At 38.3% G+C, this 22,071-nt stretch overlaps 1 protein-coding gene and 1 pseudogene across 1 annotated transcript in view; both read right to left on the reverse strand.

The window, feature by feature from the left end:
- Positions 1-22,071, reverse strand: part of ALMS1 (ALMS1 centrosome and basal body associated protein) — a 187,109-nt gene that overhangs the window by 61,303 nt on the left and 103,735 nt on the right. Inside the window, exons 16-18 of the mRNA XM_027772964.1 lie at positions 14,611-14,781; positions 7,040-7,177; positions 3,340-3,510 (exon numbers count right to left, since the gene is read on the reverse strand). Of these exons, the coding sequence (XP_027628765.1) occupies positions 3,340-3,510; positions 7,040-7,177; positions 14,611-14,781 (480 nt within the window). The remainder of the gene's footprint in view (positions 1-3,339; positions 3,511-7,039; positions 7,178-14,610; positions 14,782-22,071) is intronic.
- LOC102484319 (heat shock factor-binding protein 1 pseudogene) lies at positions 1,930-2,757 on the reverse strand (annotated as a pseudogene).

Genomic DNA, 22,071 nt, shown 5'->3' on the forward strand with positions numbered 1-22,071 from the left:
AGCAGGGTCTAGCACATTATCACAGCTGGGCTTTCTGACTTTTTGTTGAGGAACCTTCATACTTTTTTCCATATGGCTTACCATTTTATATTGCTATCAACAGACCACAAGGATTCCAAATTCTCAGCATCTTCACCAACATTAGTCTCTGTTCTTTAGATAGTGGCCATCCTAACGATAATAGCTCATCATGATTTTGATTTGCATTCCCCCTCTTTTTTTGAGAGAGATTTTTTGCTACAGGGCGTGTGTTCTCAACTGAGAGTCAGAGAGAGACAGAGAGACAGAAAGTGAGAAATCATCCCCCCAGGGGTGTTGGCCATGTAGCAATCCCTTCTCCTCTATTTTCCTTTTGGGATTTTGGACATGCATGTGCATTTTTTCATATGCTTGTTGCTATCTATGTATCTTCTTTGGTGAATTATCTCTTCAAAAATCCTTTGCCCATTTCTCTGAAAAACAATCTTTCTTCTATGAAAGTCAGAGAGAGTACTCTCTACAAGATCTTTTTTTCTTTTTTTCTTTTTGTAAAAGAGCTATTTTATTTAACTTCCTTTATTTATTTATTTATTTATTTATTATTTGAACAGAAAGGGACAGAGTAAGAGAAAGAGAAAGTGAGAAAGCAAGCCACCAGGTCCAGGACTCGAACCACCGTTGGTCATGTGAGAGTCCAGTCCCTTAACCACCACGCCACCTGCTGGCCCCAGAAAGAAAGCCAGAAAGGTCAGGGACTTGAACTGTGGTCAGCCATGTGGGAGTGTTCAGCGCCTTAACCACCACGCCACCTGCTGGTCCTTCCCTACAAGATCCTGATGCCACAATCATCCACCCCCAGTTTTAGCCAGCCTCACATCATCGACACAGGCATGCCTGGCGCATTCAGTGAGGTCTCTGGGTGCAAACCCACAACCATCCACATGGGTCAGCTTCACAGAGCACTATTTTACTGCTACACCACCATTTGGCCCCCCTTTTGCTTTTTTTTTTTTTTTTGAGAGGTTTTTGCTATAGGGTGCGTGTGCTTGCCAGCCAGCCAGAGAGAGACAGACAGAGAGACAGAAAGCGAAAAATCACCCCTCTGGGGGATGGCCACACCACAATAGTAATAGTTTCTCCTCCATTCTCCTCTCAGGATCTTGGGCACGCACATGCCTGGAGTGAGTTTAAACCACCGGGTCCGGGACTCGAACCACAGTCGACTACATGGGAATCCAGCAACATAGCCATTATGCCAACTGCTGGTTCCCCCTTTTGCTTATTTTAAATGAACTTATTTATTTTCTTATTGTTGAATTGTACAAATGCCCTACATATTCTTATTATTAAATCTCTTATCAGATATATGAGGAAACTTCAAAAAAATCTCATGGAAAAGTGGAATTAAACATGAGCTCATTTTTGGTGCAACAAAAAATTTGAAATCTAGCTTGGTGCAGCAGCACATACCAGTAATCTGAGCTACTCAGGAGTTTCAGGCATGAGGGTTGTGAGTTAAGAGGCCAGCCTGGGCAACTTAGCAAGATCCTGACACTCAAAAGATCATGACATGCAAAAGTTTGGTAGTTTATATAGTCCCAATTTGTCTATTTTCGCTTTTGTTGCTTAAGTCTTTTGGTATTATAGCCAAGAAATCATCGCCAAATAGAGTATCCTGAAACTTTCTCCCTACATTTTCTTCAAGGAGTTTTATAGTTTTAGGTCTCTCTAATTTGTATCTCTAATTTTGAGTTAGTTTTTGCATATGGAAAGTAAAGGAGGGATTCAACTTCACTTTGCATGTGGCTATCCAGTTTTCCTAGCATGATTTGTCAGAGGCTACTCTTTCCTCATTGTGTAGTCTTAATACTCTTGTTGAAAATCATTTGTTTTAAACATTATGTGATCACTTTGAACCTGGACTATTTTCAAAATACAGTATGGGTAGACTAGCTTCTTTATTTCTCTCCTAATAGGTAGTAATGACTTGTGTCCTATATGCTTTTCTTTTCTTTTTTAGGAACTGCCTAAGCTTTAGTGTTTAATAAATAGAGCAACTGACCAAGGCCCGAAATGTGAAGATAATATTTTCAAGACACGGGGGGAGTCACTCTTTAAACTCACTATATAGTATATGGTTAAGAACGCACACTTTATAATACAAAACCTGTCTACACATAGTGGTTAGCTCAGAAAGCCAGCTGGTCTTTTCTTGGTGTTCCAGATTCTGGTGTTAATCATTAGAAACCTTCAACTCTTCTGTGTGGCAGGTATCTTGTTTTCACCTTCCAGTTCTACCACCCTCGTCTGTGTTGTAAGGTGGGCGATGTTTTTCTCCAGATCATCAATACCACTACTCATATCATCAATTCTTCCAATGATCTGGTCAGACATGGCCTGAAATTTATCTTGCATCTGTTGCAAGAGAGTCTACACCACAGAGTCAGGTCCTGCACAGTCTTGGGGTCAGTCTCTGCCATCTCCCCAGTGCCTAGCTTGGTGGTGGTTGCTCAGACTGTCACCCCTATATGCTTTTCTTTTATACCAGAAAATGGGGGCCTTGGCAAAATACAAATTAAATTTGATTTTGGCTTTTTTTTTTTCATAGTATTTTTAAAGTTGTATTGGGTCATTGTTAAAGTCATGACAAAGTTTTCTGTTTTTCATGCAAAAATGCATGAAGACTTCCGATGACCCAATATTAACACTTAAGCTGCCTTCACCAAAGTCTTCTGGAATGCCTTTAGGTTTTTTGTTTTGGTACTTCTTATACTATTGCCTTTAGGCATTTATTTATAATTCTGTTTCTCGGTGGCTAATATCTTTTCCCAGAAGTAAAAGTAATTTTACAAGTCAACAAACAAGTCGAATATCCTTTATCTGAAATGCCCAAGACCAAAAATGTTTCCATTTTTTTTTTTTAATTTTGGAATATGTGCATATAAATAAAGAGTTATCTTGGGAACAAAACCCAAGTCTAAACATGAAATTCATTTATGTTTCATATCTTACATGTACATATATATAGCCTGAAGGTAATTTTATGCGATATTTTTTATGTTGCAGCATTTTGATTGCAACCCATCTCAAGAGGTCAGGAGTGCAATTTTCCACCTGTGGTGATATGTTGGTACTCAGCAAGTTTCAGATTTTACAGCATTTTGTTTTTGGAATAGGGATGGCCAACCTGCATATATCCACATAGACAAAGCAGCATCAAAGTTATATGCCAAAGAGAGTTAGAGAAAAAAAAAGGATGTTTGTTTGAATCATTAGGCCACATTCTCATAAGAATGAAATGGGAACACAGAGACATTGACACAGATCTACACATACAGACACATTCATGAATCCCATTACCTGAAATATCTATCTGTAAGGATTCTTTATCTTTTGGCCAGGCCTCCTTAGGTACTGTTCTCTTACTATGGATCTCCTCTTTCTGTTTAGTGCTTTTAGTGTCTGGTAGATTTTCAGCCTTTGAGTCTTGTGTGCGAGTTGAATGCTCTGCAGTAGCAGCATCACTGGGAACTAAGAGAGGGAAATTAACACATTACACAGACAGAAAGTTGACCAAAAAACATTTAGATTTCAAGCACCTATTCAATATTAGGTAGAGGGTGGTATTACCAATACAGAAGAAAAAACCAAGTTCAATCAGAGATGTACTTAGAAAACTATCTAAATTGGGATGAAAATGTATATAAATGAATGCCAAAGAAATACACCATAACAGATAAAGAGATACAAGTACTCAAAGAAGGAATAACTAATACCAGTTATGAGTATCACAGAACTCTTGACAACTTTATTTTTTAAATAATTATTTTATTTATCATTATTAGTTTTTAAAATTTGACCAGGGAGAAAATGAGAGAGCAAGCCACCAGGTCTGGGACTCGAACTGTAGTTAGTCACGTGGGAGTCCAGTGCCTTAACCACACCACCTGCCAGCCCCTAGACAATTGATTTGAGTAGGAAGACATCTAAGATGGGATACACAGATGAGATGAAAAGATAAAGGCATTTTAGGGAAATTAATTATAAAACAGAAGAATGGACTCAGGAAAGTGTACGGTTTATCTGATTAGAGAACCCATAAGGAAAAGAGGTGAGAAGTAGTACTTTTAACGTTATTTAGAAGTCAAGTCTATTTTTCTGGAAGACTATGCTTAAAGAGTTTAGCTTTTATTCTTAAGGGCAATAAAAACTAAAGCTTTTGATTAGGAGATTAACAAGATCAAAACGGTATCTGGAACATTTACTTAGCAACAGTAAAAAAGTGAATAAATTTTTGAAGTGTTACTGAGAAATCAATCTAAGTTTTTAAAAAAACAAAAAACCCCAACAATATATATATTAAATGACAGGTGAGATAACAAAGGAATGAAGCTACTTGAATGTGCTTTGGAAAATATCAAGAACTACACAAACACACATTATTTTTCTCAGTATTTTCATAAATTGAAGAGTTTTCTAGAGGTCCTGACCAGATCTAGAAGGACCTGAAGGTTTATCTAATCCAACTCTCATTTTGCAAGTGAGAAATGAGACTCGGTGAGGTGCTCTGGTTTTCCCCTGGCCACACAGAGTGATTAAGTCCCAACTGGGATCCTGGCAGGTGACTGGCCATTTACGGAGCATCCAATGCAAACACTGTGCTATGTTCCTTACCACACTGGGTCCATTCCACACAGTAGGAATATGAATTATATAGATGAGAACATTGTGGCTGAGAAGGTTTTTAAAATCCATTTTAAAAATCCTGAAATATAATTCGAATACTATATATTTAATCATTTCAAAGTGTATAAATGAGTGGTTTTTAGCTTATTACAAGGTTGTACATCCATTATCACCATCTCATCACCCTAAAAAGAAAACTCACTCCCATTCGCAGTCACCCACTAGCTGGAAAGCAACCACTAATTAACCTTCTGTCTCACTGGATTTATTCTTGACTTTTTGTATATAAACAGAATCAAACAGTATGTGTCCTTTTTATGTATGGCTTTTAATTCACTTTAAATTATTTTCATATAATAAAACTTTTTTTTAATCTTTCTGATAAAAAAGGAGCAATATATAAAAAAGAGAAGTGACTAATTATGCTCTAAAATATGTTTCAATTACGACAGAAACTACTAGTAGTGCACTAACATGCATTTAACTGTTCCTCTAAAACAGAACACTTACAGTTAGCAGGACACATGGTTAACAGAATAAAGACAAATAAATTCCCCAGCATCCTTGACGATTTTGCTTGGTGTGACCAGGTAAGACCAATAGTATATAAGGAAACTGGTAGGTGTAACTTCTGAGACGTACTTTTTTCCTTTCCCTTTCTCCCAGTCAGCTGATGGCTAGAGCTTCAAAATGGAAGCCAAGGGACCAGTAAGTGATATGGTAGTTAAGGGTGCTAGAATCCCACATGGCCAACTGCGGTTTGAGTCCCAGACTTGGTGGTTTGCTTTCTCAATTTCCCCCTCTCTCTCTGTATCTCTGGTCAAATTAAAATAAATAAGTAAATTAAGTTAAATAAAATAATTATTTATTAAAAAAAAGGAAAGAAAATGGAAGCCAAATACATTGGTGCAACAGGTGAGAGAGAGCTTGTTTCCTAATACTTTGGAGCATCACTTCAACCCTGGATGCCTACCTTTGAATTTTTATGAGAAAGAAAAATAATTTCCTGTCCTTTTAAAGCCAATGATGTTGGGTTCATTTTCATCTCTCAGTGCCAAAACAAATCCTAACTTAAAAACACTATTATAGACATTTTTAATCAGTATAGCCTTCTTAAGTAAATTCATTAGAGAGGTAGTTAGAAAGTTAATGAGGTGGGCCAGCTGATGGCATGGTGGTTAAAGTGGCTGGATCTCAACGACCATCCTCTGTGGGGAGATGCTGCCCTTCCCCCATCCCCACCTCTTTCCAGCAGGCACACAGGCCCTCTGGCAAATTAAAAAACAAGAGACCAGCAGATGGCGTAATGGTTACATTGCTAGACTCTCACATAATTGACTGCAGTTTGAGTCCTGGATCTGGCAGCTTAAAACTCCATGCTGGGCATATGTGTGTGCATGCCTAAAACCCGGATAAGAGAATGGAGGAGAAAGGATTGTTGCATGGCCATCACCCCTGGGGGAGAGTTTTTGCTTTCTGTCTCTCTGGCCAGCACAAGTGCCCTATAGCAAAAAAATCTCTTTTAAAAAGAAAACAAGGGAACCAGCAGTTAGTGTAATGGCTATGTCGCTGGACTCCCACGTAGTCGACCGCGGTTCACGTCCCGGACCCGGTGGCTTAAAACTCACGCCGGGCGCATGTGCGTGCGTGCCCAAGATCCCGAGAGGAGAATGGAGGAGAAGGGATTGCGGTGTGACCATCCCCCCTGGGGGGTGATTTCTCGCTTTCTGTCTCTATGTCTCTCTCTGTCTGTCTGGCGAGCGCACGCGCCCTACAGTGAAAATCTCTCCAAAAAAAGAAAACAAAATTGGATGATTATCTGTTGTTGATAATGTGCATGATATCTTCAACTGGACTGGTGGGAAGTGTGCTCATGTTGGGTAAATTTATTTTACAAGCTGTAGTGATATACAGTAATTAAATATATAAAATAAAATAATAATTAAAAAAAACCCAATATACTACCATAAGAACCTGTTTAAAAAACAAATAAACAAAGTTAACAGGTTGAATGCCTAAAGAATAAAGGCTTACATACAACAACTGTATTGAAGGGTCAGTGTCTCATGTCATTGAAATTTTTTATCAGCAAAGGTAAAAAGTACATTAAGCACACTGCTGGCAATGGGATTAATTTGTGTACTATATTTGGAAGTTTTCTAGAAATATCTCAAAGAGCTTGAAAAATGTCAATTTTACCTGCTAAAGTATATTAAAAATGGAGCTTAAAAATATTTTCATTATTTCACATATGAGGTAGAGAAGTGTTATTATAAGAAGAAAACAGAATATATTTTTGTTTATATTCTTAAGGGAATAGTATCATTTTAAAAGGCCAGAAGAATGTAACATGTAGACAATACAGTTCAGCTACCTGTAGTGTCTTTCTGCAAGGGTCCCATTTCTTCGGGTTGGGCAACCTTAGTCACTGCCTTTTTACCGATGATCTCCTCTTTCTGATTTTTCTTTGAGAGGTCCTCATCCCTACTGATGGGCACTTGACCTGGGGCATCTGAAATAATGACATCATTTGATCCTATGTTGAAGGAAAAGATAATAAATACAACAGACAAGCAATCCCTCTCCCTAAAAAACAAACCAATACCCCAAACTTCTTTACGTATTAGGAAAAATGCTCCTCTTAGCTCCACTGTGTGAAAACTGTGACATAAATTAGAAAGCATTCCATATTTTTCTGCATATAATGGTTTAAATAAAATAATAAATAAAATCTGTGTGATGTTACAATGAAACAATATATATCAGATATGAGAGGTCTTCAAAATGTTCATGGAACTATTGAATTAAAGTATGAGCTTATTTTAATGCAGAAACAATTGAAATCTATACACAGTTTTGTCAGAATGCACATTTCCTATGAACTTTTTGAAGACTCCTTGAATGTTTTCCAAAGTAAAAAAGTATACCTGAACAATATTCTTGAGTTCTTTGACCTAGTCAAAGTTTTAAAAATCAGTTTTGATATTTAAATTACATTGGAGCCTATTTCACTATTTCATATATTCCAAGAAAAATACTATCATCTAGATTTTATGTATAGCATTCTCATATCATATTTAAAAAACTTCAAGTATTGGGTTGTAGGAAGCCATGATGCATTTTTGTACAGGAAAACTAGAAAAAAAATGAGTCATGACTTTTCTGACAACCCGTTACATCTTTTTAAACTTGTCTAGTACTTGCTATTTCTCTTTCTTTCTGCTTTTCTTGGTTATTCGTGCTATAGATTTATCTGTCTTACTGGTCATTTAAGAACAGCTCTTCTACATTATATGGGAAAACACAAGTGCAAAATAATATGTTAATAATACATTAAAAATCATCAACATAACAAGTAGGATAGCACATCAAATAGCTAATAATGGTGATGTTTTACAAGGGGTTAACAGAAGATTCATTTCTTACCTCTAAGTATGAATATTTTTCTAAAAATAAATCAGACAGTAGAGACCACTAAAAACCTGAGAGAGAGCTGGTTTTGGTTTTATTTATCTTATTACCTTTTTAAACTAACTAAATTTTATTATTTATATTACTTCAATCCTCATCGTTTTGATTTAAATAACTTCTGAAAATTTTAGATCATTTAAAGCTTTTACAAATGTTATTAAAGAGGATCAGCGGATGGTGTAATGGTTATGCTGCTGGAATCCCATGAAGTCGACCCTGGTTCGAGTCTCAGACCTGGCAGCTTAAAACTCATGCTGGGCATAAGTTCATGCGTGCCCAAGATCCCAAGAGGAGTGGAGAAGAATGGATTGCAGCATGGTCATCCCTCCTAGGGGTGATTTCTTGCTTTCTGTTTGTCTTTTCAGCAAGCACACATGCCCTATAGCAAAAATCTACCAAAAAAAATCATTAAAATATTTCAGGCATACCAATAGTATAAATAACATAATAAACACCAAGGCATCTATCACAGAGCTTAAGAAAGAAAACACTGCAGACACGATTCCCTGGCAAAATCTCAATGATGCCCTTCTTTCTCCTCAGTAGGACCCCTTATACAGAAATTAAAGTTTACCAACCTCGAGGACATGTTTAGCTCTCTTGTTGTATATATTCATCAACATTTTACATTACTGTTTTGCATGTCTTTAAACATTTTATGGAGTACAACAGTATATGTACCTTTAAGCAACATGCATTTTTCACCCAATATAATGATACTGAGATTTAGTCATATTAAGATAAGTATTGGGACCAGCAGATGGTGTAATGGTTACATCGCTGGACTCCCATGCAGTCGACTGCAGTTCGAGTCTCAGTCGAGTCTCAGGCCTGGCAGCTTAAAACTCATGCCAGGTGTGTGCATAGTGCCCAAAGTCCTGAGAGGAGACTAAAGGAGAAGGGATTGTGCTGTGGCCATCACCTCAGGGGGGGCTGATTTCTCATTTTCTGTCTCTCTGGCGAGTGCACATGCCCTATAGCAAAAATCTCTCTTCAAAAGAAAAACAAAAAAAAGACGTGTTTCACTCTAATGACATGATTCTCAATGTTATATAGTATGTTACTGTACTGTTATTTTCTTTCTTTTTGAGTGAGAGAGATTTTTGCTATAGGGTGGATGTGCTTGCTGGAGAGACATAGAGACACAAAGAGAGAAAGTGAGAAATCATCCCCTATGGGGATGGCCATGCTGCAGTCTTCTCTCCTTTCTCCTTTTGGAATTTTGGGCACACACTTGTACATATCTGATGTGAGTTTAAAGCTGCCGGGTCTGAGACTTGAACCACGGTTGACCATGTGGGAGTCTAGCACCTTAACCACTACACCACCTGCTGACCCCTGCTACTGTATTATATCAATTCACCTGTGATCAACTTCAGGCTATTTCCAATATTTTTCTATTGAAAAGTATTGTGATGAACAATGATGTAAAATTTCTTTATAAAATTTCAACTCATATAATTTACTTTGTAGTTTATATGAGTTCAAACTATTTTTTTTTTTTTTTTTTGGGGGGGGTTTTTTTTTTTTTTTGCTATAGGGCGCGTGCGCTCGCCAGAGAGAGAGAGACAGAGAGATAGAAAGCAGGAAATCACCCCCCAGGGGGGATGGCCACGCTGCAATCCCTTCTCCTCCATTCTCCTCTCGGGATCCTGGGCACGCACGCACACGCGCCCGGCGTGAGTTTAAGCCACCGGGTCCGGGACTCGAACCGCGGTCGACTATGTGGGAGTCCAGCGACATAGCCATTACGCTAACTGCTGGTCCCGATGAGTTCAAACATTTTGAGAAAAGCCAATGTCTTGTCTTTCATTTATGATGTCTTTTACATATGAATTTTTTCATTTTAACATCACAATATTTTTTTAAGAGAGGTTTTTGCTACAGGGTGTGTACACTCACCAGAGAAACAGAGACAGAGAGACAGAAAGTGGGAAATCACCCGAGAAGGGATGGCCCTGCTGCGATCCCTTCTCCTCCACTATCCTCAGGATTTTTGGTATGCATGCACACATGCCTGGTGTGAATTTGAAGCCATTATGTCCAGGACTCGAGCGAGTCAGCCATGTGGGAGTCCAGTGACCCAATCACTACACTATCGGCTGGTCCCTGATGTTGCACTTGCTTTATCCTTTAAGGGCTGTGCTTTGTGTGCCTTGTTTAATAAATCCTTAATTATCTATTGTTATAAGTGAGAACACATAAATTCTCTAAGTTAAAAGTTCTCCTTTTAACATTTAGTATTCCTAGAATGAATTTTTGTTTAGTGTATGGTAGGGACTCATCCAATTTTATTTTTCTTACATAATCAGTGGTCCAAATACTATTAAATAGTTTATCTTCATCCTTTCTCCTGAATTGCTATACCATCTCCACATATATATTACGTTTCCATATCCATGGGTGTTTCTGGGTCACTGTTCCATTTCATTTTTCTTTCTGCTTATTCCTTTGCAAATGATATCTTAAATCTAAAAGCTGTGGGGACCAGCAGATGGCATAATGGTCACGTTGCTGGACTCCCCCATAGTCAACCACGGTTCGAGTCCTAGATCCTGCGGCTTAAAACTCACTCTGAGCACATGTGCGTGCGTGCCCAAAATCCCAAGAGAATGGAGGAAAAGGGATTGCAGCATGGCCATCCTCCCAAGGGGTGATTACATGCTTTCTGTCAATCTGGCTCTCTCTGTTTTTCTGGTGACTGCACAAACTCTATAGCAAAAATATCTCTTAAAAAAAATCCAAAGGCTGTGAATATATATGTGCATCTATGTATTTGTGTGCATATATAAGTCTGATGTTATTACAATTGTAAATTCTCCAGTTATTGAGATATTCCTTAATACATTTCGATGCAGTTTCATAAATTTCTATACAATAGTCTGTCATGTCCTTTCAGACTTCTAAAATTTTTGTTTATCTTTTTAAAGAATATTTTTTATTGTGTAGTAAAAATACGTACAGAAAAATGGACAAATATAGAGCTTGGTAAATTATAAAAAAAATTAACATGTCAGCAGATGGTGTAATGGTTACACTGCTGGACTACCACAGTCGTACGTGGTTTAAATCCCAGACCCAGCAGCTTAAAAACTCACATGGGGTGCACGCGCACACGTGTGTGTGTATGTGTGTGTGTGTGTGTGTGTGCGCCCAAAAGCCCGAGAGAAGAAGGGATTTCTGTGTGGCTATCTCCCTTAGGGGGTGATTTCTCACTTTCTGTCTCTCTATCTCTGTCTCTCTGGAGAGCGCATGCACCCTATAGCAAAAATCTCAGAAAAACAACAAAAAAAACCATGTGTATTCACTTATCTAGTCAAGACATAAAATCTGACTCATAACGTGCATGTTTCTCTTATTATTCCTTTCCATCTTACCTTTGCTGAGGGTAACACCTGTATAATTTTATTTTATTTTTTAAAAGTGTTTTAGAAGATTCATTTATTTTCAATTTCATTTATTATCATTATTCTTCCATTTTGACCAGAGAAAGACAGACAGAGAGAAAGGGAGAGTGAGAAAGCAAGTCACCAGGTCCAGGACTTGAACAGTGGTTGGCTATGTGGGAGTCCAGTGCCTCAACCACCACACCACCTGCCGGCCCCAACACCTGTATGTATATATATATTTTTTTGGAGAGGTTTACACTATAGGGCGCGTGTGCTCGCTGGACAGAGAGAGATGGAGAGACAGAAAGTGAGAAATCACCCCCCAGGGGGGATGGTCACGTCGCAATCCCTTCTCCTCCATTCTCCTCTCGGGATCTTGGGCACGCACGCGTGCCCAGCGTGAGTTTTAAGCCACCGGGTCCGGGATGCAAACTGCGGTCGACTACGTGGGAGTCCAGTGACATAGCCATTACGCTAACTGCTGGTCCCAACACCTGTATAATTTTAAAAACAATATTAATTTTGAATATTTGTGAAACTTATATAAATGAAATAATACAGAATACGCTCTTACATGTTTCCCTTTCTTCTCCTGCATTACATCTGTAAGACTGTGTTTTAAGTTTATTTATTGGTTCCACGATAAACAGAAAGAGGGAGGGACAGCAACCTCAGTAGGGTTTCAACAGTGCAATCTAATCCCAACTCAGCCAGTGCTAGATCCTGGACACGCAATGCCTGGTGCACTGACAGAGATCTCGGATGGGAACCAGCAACCTTCCCACAGGGATGTGTCTCATAGAGCATTTACAAAATGCATCATCTGGCCCCCAAGATTCATTAAGTACAGTTACATATATTCTTTGTTCTTACTTAGTGTTCAATAATGTCAGTATACCACAAATTACCCATTCTACTGGACAAATATTGGGCATCTCAGTAGTTTCCAGCTGGAGCTACTGCAAATGCTGTGGTGAAGAATATTTGTGTATGTATCCGTTGGTGGTTGTATGCATCTTTTTTCTGTTGAATATACGGTTAGAAGCAGAACTGCTAGGTCACCTGTTATACTTTTGTATAACTTAGTAGGTAATGATAATGCCACATTGTGTTCCAGAGTGGTCATACTAATTTATACACTCATAGCAGTGAATAAATAAGTTTTGCTTGTTCTACATTCTAACTAACACAGTATATTGTTTTTTCCATTTCAGTTATTCTACTGGGTATGTAGAGCTATTTTACTGTAGTTTTAAAAAGCCTTTCCCTGATTAATGAAGTAGAATATTTTCCATAAGTTTACTGGCTATTAGATACTCTCTTTTGTGAAGTGCCTACCTAGGTCTATGTTTTTACTTGGCTGGGTATATTTTTCACATGCATTTGTAAGAGCTCTTTTTATAGTCTGGATATGTCTTTTCTAGGATATACATATTGCAAATATCTTCTCTACTCTGTGGCTTCTCTTTTTATTCTCTCCTTTTTTGTAATCTTTTCATCGTCTTCTTTTTCTTCCCCCCCCTTTTTTTTTTTTTTTTTTACAGCTTTCCTGGTTCAGAACCAGGCTCTCTTTGGGTGGGTGTAGGGACCCTTCATTTTTATTTTTAAGTTGTCAGATGGCACATGTGTTGAAGAGAAAGAGAGAGAGAGAGAGAAGAGGGAGGGAGGAAGGGAGAAAGAGAGAGAAAGAGAGAGAGAGAGAATGCTTCCAAATAAAGTGTTTGTTACAATTCCTTTTCCTCCATTTCTCCATTGTATTAGGGTTTAGGGGACACACGTGGACCCAGCATGTTTTTTTTTTTAGAGATTTTTTTTGCTATAGGGCGCGCGCGCTCGCCAGACAGACAGAGAGAAACATACAGATTTTGTGTACTCAGGTACATGCCTGGCATGTTTCAGGGTGACCTGGCTAAGGATTTCTTTTTTTTCTTCGAGAGGTTTTTGCTATATGACATGTGTGCTTGCCAGGAAGACAGAGAGAGACAGAGAGACAAAAAGTGAGAAATCACCTCCTGGGGGGATGGCCATGCCACAATCCGTTCTCCTCCATTCTCCTCTTGGTATTCTGAGCACGCACGTACATGCACCTGGTGTGAGTTTAAGCCATCGGGTCTGGGACTCGAACTGCGGTCAACTACATGGGAGTCCAGCAACATAGCCATTATGCTAACTGCTGGTCCCCCGGTTAAGGATTTCAACTGCAGTCATCATGTGAGTACCAGTTTCTCTTGAGCCGTACATGACTGGTGCACCACAGAGCAGGCCCATCTTACTATCCTAATTGATATGTATAGTTTGTAAGTTTCTTTCTGAAGCATTTTGTTCTATAGTCAGTTTGTTTATATTTTCCTAATTACCACCACCTTTTGATATCTGATGGTTTAAATCCTCTTAATTTGTTTTTTGTCAAGATGGCCCTGGCTATTCTCAGCCTTCTATATTTCCTTATCAACTTTAATTTTTTTTTTTTTTTGTAGAGATTTTTGCTACAGGGTGTGTGCGCTCACCAGAAAGACCGAGTGAGACAGAAAGCGAGAAGTCATCCCCCCTCGCGGATGGCCACGCCACAATCCCTTCTCCTCCATTCTCCTCTTGGGATCTTGGGCATGCACACACACACGCCCAGCGTGAGTTTAAGCCACCGGGTTCAGGACTCGAACAGCAGTCAATTACATGGGAGTTCAGCGACACAGACATTATGCCAACTGCTGGTCCCTCCTTATCAAATTTAGAATAAGCTCATTAGCTTCTGGAAAAAAAATCAGTAGGGGTTTTTATTGGATTTTTCTTTTTTAATATTTGTATTTAAGTGTGTAACTTTAGCCCCAAATATTACTTTGGCTATCTTCCATAAATTTTTGATAACAAAATTTTATTATAATTCAGTTGTAAATATATTGTAATCTTCATTATGATTTTCCCTAACTTCTAATTTACTGGAATTCTAATTTACTGGAATCCAACATTATAGCAAGGAGAAAATCTTGCAAAACAAAATAGAAAAAGGGTAGAGATTGGACAAAATTCTTATTTAGGATGAAAGGAGGTAAAAAAACCACAAAATACACAAAGCCGATCCAGTTACCTGGATAATCTTCCTGAAAGGGCTTTTTCCCCAGTAGTGAGGATGGCTTAATCATCGCCCTCTTACTGTAGATCCCTTCTTTATGTTTGATGTTAACAGTGGCTGACAGGTCATCGTCTCTCGTGCCTAGCACCTGAGCTGGGAAGTCTGGAGCAATAGCATCATTGGATCCTACAGGAAAATCAGACAGTAATACAATTAAAACAAATATAAACATAAAGTTGAGAAAAAGTTGAAAACATTTTTCCTTTCAGACCAATTCTATAAAAAAGGCACCACAAATGGAGTATTGTCCAGTAATCAGGACATCAGATATCAGTCAAACTAAAATTATATAGAATAAACTCCAACAACGTAAGCAAAGAAGCAAATGGCATAAGAGAAGACATACAAAGTGAAACAACAGTTCAGGAGTCAGGCTATTTCCAGTCCAGGAGCCAAACCGTTTCCAGCTTAGGTATGAAGGAGAAAAAGAATTATATCTTGGGAAGAAAGTTGGCTTTTTGAAAAGGAGAGAAGGCATTTTAGTTATAAGTTTACAGCCTAAGCAAAGAAAAGGAGTATATAAGAACATAAGCACAGTGGACACTTTTGTGGTCAGGCAGAATTGTTGAATACATTAAAAAGAGTAGTAGGTGATATTAAAAATAATTGAGACCATCCCCATAGTCTTGATTTAGGAAGCTGGATCTCAAATGGCCCCAGTGGCTTGAAAAACAAGCCAAGTGCATGTGTGTGCATGCCCAGAGCCTCTATAGGATGAAGAAATGGAGGAGAAGGGACTATAGTGTGACCACACCCAACTGGGTAGTCCTCTCTCTCTCTCTCTCTTTCTCTCTCTCTCTGGAAAACATATGCCTCCTCTGACAAAATAAATAAAAATAAAAGGAATAATTATTTTGGACAAAACTCAGCAGTGCGTAGCATCCCAAGACAAAGGGCATAAATTTTATTGTACAAGAAATGGAACATTACTGAAAAGAGTAACACAATCGGCTGTTTTAGAAAGATTAGTCTGACAATATAAAAGGTAAACGTTGAAAAGAAAAAAAAAAACCTGATAAATAAAAGATTTGAAAGTATTTCATTTTCTTAGACTCATTTTCTTTTAAAGTATTTCAATATTCCCCCATCCACTGATAAGAGAAATTAATCTATTACCCATGCCTCATCTAAAAAGAAAAAAAAAAAAAAACTCTAGACATACAAAGACCTGTAGTAGAATTAAATTATCTTCTACAAAATGATTTTTCTTTTTCCTTTTTTTTTTTTTTTTGAGAGATTTTTGCTATAGGGTGATGTGCTTGGCAGAGAGAGAGAGACAGGAAGTGAGAAATCACCCCCCAGGAGGGATGGCCATGTCACAATCCCTTCTCCTCAGTTCTCCTCTAGGGATTTTGGGCATGCACACAAAGGCTCCCATGGTGACTTTTAAGCTGTTGGGCCAGGACTTGAACCAAAGCTGACTATGTGAGAGCCCAGTGACATTATGCCATCTGCTGGTCCCCAAAATGGTTTTCTTTTTAATCCAGGATCCTGTACTTCATGTGTTCCTGAGTTCCTAATAAGTATATGGCAATGAGCTGAGGAAGTACCAACTTCATCAGAACAGTACAAATATAAATACGCTATGAAGAGTTCTTCAGGACAGACTGTAAGATCCCACCAAGATTTTTGGGCCAAATCTACAGATTTTATTGGGCTCTTTTCTCAGTTTCTCTTACCTCACTTAACCTTTTTGCCTCCTACCTCTCAGACAAATCCTTATTATTCTTTTCTTCTACCACATCTCCCAATGTTGGAAATCCTCAAGTGATCAGTAATGGACACTTCTCTTCTCAGGAGGCCTAAATGACTACAAGGTATGGGACCAGCAGTTAGTGTAATGGCTATGGCGCTGGACTCCCATGTAGTCAACTGCGGTTCGAGTCCTGGACCTGGTGGCTTAAACTCACGCCGGGCACATGTGCGTGCGTGCCCAAGATCCCGAGAGGAGAATGGAGGAGAAGGGATTGTGGCATGGCCATGCCCCTGGGGGGCGATTTCTCGCTTTCTGTCTCTCTGTTTCTCTCTGTCTTTCTGGCAAGCGCACTTGCCCTATAGCAAAAAACTCTCAAAAAAAAAAAAAAAGAAAAAAAGACTGCAATGTATGACATGCTACCTATGTGCTAATGACCAACACATATGTACCACTGACTGAGACCTTTTTTCTGAGCTCTAGCATTGAGGGACACAGTTAACCCTTATATCATTTTTATAGAAATCAGAAAATGAAATCCCTTCTTGAAATTAAAAAAAAATTAATTTACTATATATTATGGCAGAACACAAACAACTACAATGGTGGTAATTCTCCTAACAAACCATCCCAGACACCAGACAGGACATGCCAGCAGCACCATGCAGGTGCACACTCTGTACCATCCTTCCTCATTTTCCAAGGGAGATGACCAAGCCAGGTTGAGAGTCAGGTGGGAAACAATTACATTTCTGAGAGCAGTAGGTGGGTGAGCAAGACAATCAACCTCAGTGGGATTGAGAGAGAGCTGAAAGAGAGTGCAGTCACAGGGATGTGTGTATGCCAGTAAATGTTACGTATAATTAAGTTTGCATGAGTGTAGATTTATGATTTGAGCGGCTCAAGAGTTAATATTATTGCTCCAGAACTCTGATTAGAGATGAGGAACCTCATGCCCATCTGTGTCTTCTTAAAAGAAATAGTATGTTTATAAAGTGAGTCGTGCTACCTTATATGTGGTGTCCTTTGCATACAACTACATCATTTGTAAATCAACTCTGCTAATGTTCATTTGCAGATCTAACATCTCTACATGGTCCATAACATGAATGTCATTTTTAATATGGCCAAAGCAGATAGTTTGATCATTCCCCCAAAATCTGCTGCTTCCTCAATTACCATCTCCATAAATAGCACCTCTATGCACATAGGTGCTCATCCTTAAAAAACAAAAAATTCTTTTTATTTTACCACCTTCTCCCTTGCTCTTCATATTATATCATCCAATCCAAGAGAAACTATTTCCTAAAAATAAGTTAACGATGTCCACTTCTCTCTATCTCTATCGATTTCACTCTAACTTTCAACGCTGCGAACTCTGGCAAGGACCACTGCAACAAGTGGCACTAACTAGTGCCTTCACTTCCACGCTGACCCTCCCACCTTGCTCTCTGCCTTTCCCTTTACAAGCCATTTCTCTACAAAGCAACCGGAATGAACTTTACAATGTAAATTAAACTATCATTGCTACTAGAATAAAATCAAAATTATTTAATATGGTTTATAAAACTCTACATGATCTTGAACCTACCTATCTTTCTTTCTTTCTTTTTTTCTTGAGAGGTTTTCTTTTTTTGCTATAGGGTGTGTGTGCTCGCCAGAAAGACAGAGAGAGACAGAGAGACAGAAAGCGAGAAATCACCCCCGGCGGGGATGGGCACACCACAATCCTTTCGCCTCCATTCTCCTTTCAGGATCTTGGGCACGTATGCACATGAGCTCAGCATGAGTTTAAGCCACCGGGTCTGGGACTTGAACCGTAGTTGACTACATGAGAGTCCAGTGACATAGCCATTATACCAACTGCTGGTCCCAAACCTACCTATCTTTAACCATATCTACCTACCACTCTACTAACTTTAACCTGTTAAATAAAATTCATGGGAGGCCATTGTCTTGGACTGAGCTCCTGCCCCAAAAGACCAAACCAATAAGAAGTCATTTTGTTTTTAAGTGTGCACAATCAAATTGAATTTTTTTTTTACCAGTATAAATTCTTTTATTTTAATTTTTAAATAATTTTTAAAAATGTATTTTAATTATTATTTATACATTTAATCACTATACATCATTTAGATTGTAAAGAAACTTTACCCAGCATGATATACACCTCAGTCCAGTCTAGTTGAGAATACTATACACATCTTCATCGACAGATAATAAACCATATCTGTGTCCCACAATTGTCCTACCTCTCTATTTTTTTTCCCCAACTTTCTTTTCCTATGTTCTTACCCTCCCACACAGGAAGCTAGAAAAAAAAAACAGATCAGTTTTTCCTAAAAGCAGATTAGGAGTAACCAGCTGAAAAAAACTCAGGCAATCTGGATTGGCACAAAAAAGGAATTTCTTACCCTATTAGCCCGATAGCCTAATGTTACACACAATACATTGATAGATGATAGCTATTAGAATAATTCCTAGGCTTTCACTGAAAGTAGCTCTACTGGTGTAAGAGAGGGTAATTTTCTATTCCTAGCTTTCTCAGTCTCAGAATAGATGGAGAACATAGAATATAATTTATTGTATGTACAAATATTAGGTTTCTTTTTGTCTTACTTTATTTTCTTTTTGTAGTACTTTATCCTCAGGGATAGTGTTTCTCAGGACACAATGCACCACCTCTGAATTATTTTCTATTCCCATCACTCACCACAACCTAATTTTTCTCTAAGTTCCATCTCTTCCAATTAGATGGAAGTTATTAGGGATGTGAATGAACAGCAGGATATTGGAGGCCTCGAAAAAGTACTGGGACTTCTGTTGTCTATAGACATTCTGTCTTCTGAACTAGTGGGTAAGAGGGAGCAAAGATTTTTCTGCCTATATTTAATAAGCTCGTTTTATTGCTGGTAACCATTAATTGCATTTTTAAAATCACAGTCTTGCAAAGAGTAGAAATTTTTTGTTTCCGGCTATAGACATTAATCAATCCTGACCATTTTTGTGTTGCTGTTTTTTTTTTTTTTTTCCAGTGTCATCATAGTAGAAAATTAGAAGAGCTTGGAGTAGAGGCTTTAGGGACCAGTAGTTAGCGTAATGGCTATGTCTGGACTCCCATGTAGTTGACCGCGGTTCAAGTCCTGGACCCGGTGGCTTAAAACTCACACCAGGCGTGCGTGTGTGTATGCCCAAGATCCCGAGAGGAAAATGGAGGAGATTGCGGCCTGGCCATCCCCCCTGGGAGGTGATTCCTCTCTTTCTGTCTGTCTCTTTCTGTCTGGCGAGCGCACGTGCCCTATGGCAAAAACCTCTCCAAAAAAAAAAAATTAAAAAATAAAAATAAAGATTAGAGGCTTTAACATAGCTATTACTAGAAATCTGTTTGATCCTCCTTCATATAAAATTAACGACAACAAAACAATCTGCCAAAAACCAGGAACTTTTTCCTTTGCAATTTCTACACATAAAAATGCTTCTGGAGAAATCATGAAAAAAATTTTTTTTCTCAAGTGAACCAAGTCACATTGCATGAACTACTCAAAATGGTATCCCACTAATCAAAACCTCATACCACAACAACTTAGTATCCTTACTTTAAAATCCGCTTAGAAAATATTTAAGTTCTTCCATGGGATGTGATTCATTTCCTAAGTCTGCAATTCCCCTGCAGTGAACTCACAGGGTTATTTTAAAATTCTAGGAAAACATCAGTGATATCATAAACTACTTGCTCAGGGTAGTTCAATATCAACATCAGATAATGCTATGCTCCTTTCAATGCTATTGCATCTTTGCAAAATTATTTTTGGCAGTTGCTGTAATAAAAAGCAGAAAATAAATGGCTATGTGTGGGACCAGCAGTTAGCGTAATGGCTATGTCACTGGACTCTCATGTAGTCAACTGTGGTTCAAGTCCCAGACCCTGTGGCTTGAACTCGCACCAGGCGTGTGTGTGTGCATGCCCAAGATCCCAGAGGAGAGTGGAGGAGAAGGGATTGCAGTGTGGCCATCTCCCCGGGGGGGTGGTGGTGGTGGTGATTTTTCACTTTCTGTCTCTCTGATAAGCGCACGTGCTGTATAGCAAAAATCTGTCCAAAAAAAAAAGGTCAAAAAAAGGCTATGTGTTATAATCTCAATGTTCGAGTAACTGTATAACACCCAACAGCTGTACATCTATCATTAGAAGTAACTGTGGTTATTTATGAACAAAATTAAATACATTTTTTCAAAGCCAAACCCAAAAAGAAATAACTAACAGTTTTAAGTTGCTAGAGTAAAACAATAAGCATCTGTGTCCTAATACCTTAGTGGCTGTTTGAAAAAAATATTTGTTTTTATACATCATACATAAATCTAAGAGAAAAAAACCACTGACATAAAGGCACTGTGAACCAAGAAAGTTCGGAAACTTCTGCCCTAGATAGAGTCCACTAACCCACTGCCCTACTCACACACCCCCAAAAGTACTGCCCATACATGTATCTTCATCAGAAATTTATTAAATGCTTATGTGTATATAACTCACCTATCTAAACCAGAGATCAAGGCATGAAATGCTTGACTGAAGGATTAAAGAGCACTGAACTTTCATTTTTCATTCCAGTATCAACTAGCTAACACAAATAAAATCTTAACAAGTAAAATTTTGAATAACTTCTGCATAATACCTGAATGCGAGCTCTCAATGGTGGTATCTGATTTGGATTCCGGAGCTGAAGGAACTTGTTTTAATTGTGGAACATAGTACATACTCGTACTACCAGGAGGTTTATATGGCACCAATAATGGCTGCGCTAAGGAGGTAAAGAAGAGAACAATTAATAAGGAAACATTCATCAATTCATTGAGCAAATACTGAGTGTCATCCATGGGCAGCACTTAAGATTCTTTGTATACATGGGGCTGGCAGGTGGTGTGGTGGTTAAAGGCGCAAGATTCCCACATGGCTGACTGCAGTTTGAGTCCTGGACCTGGTGGCTTGCTTCCTCACTTTCCCTTTCTCTCTCTATCTCTCTCTGATCAAATTAAAAAATAAGGATAGCTAATAAAATTAAATAAATACTTTTTAAAAAGATTCTTCATATACATGAGTGAACTAAATAAACAAATATACCTCTGTCTTCAAGAGGAACTATAATTATAGAGGGAGATATATATTAAACAATGAACAGACTGAGTAAACTATCTAGTATTTTAATAAATTATAAGTTATGTAGGAAAAAATTAGAGAATACTGAGGGAGATTACAGAGGAAATTACGGTGGAAAGTAGTTTAAATAGGATGATCAGGGTATGTCTTACTGAGATTGGTTTTTAGAAATCTATTCCATATATATTAGGTCATCAGGAAAGTTCATGACGTATTTTTCTATGTTCTTTTATGCAAAAAAGCGTCTTGACTTTCCCACTGATCCAATAGATAGCCCTAACTGAAAAACACTTTATTTTATATTGAATTTAAACCTTGTCACTATTAACCTCTACCACTAGTCATAGTCTGCTCTCAGAGTCACAGAAATTAAGTTTAATTATCTTTTTTAAAATAATTATTTTAATTAACTTTATTTATTTATTTATTTGACCAGAGAGAGACAAAGTAAGAGAGAGAGAGAAAGAGAAAGAGAGAAAACAAGCCACCAGGTCCGGGACTTGAACCGTGGTCAACCAGTGGGAGTCCAGCACCTTTAACCACCACACCACCTGCCGGACCCAACTGCAAT

Source organism: Tupaia chinensis, unplaced genomic scaffold (genome assembly GCF_000334495.1).
Source record: "Tupaia chinensis unplaced genomic scaffold, TupChi_1.0 Scaffold000316_1, whole genome shotgun sequence".
Classification (NCBI taxonomy): Eukaryota; Metazoa; Chordata; class Mammalia; order Scandentia; family Tupaiidae; genus Tupaia; species Tupaia belangeri.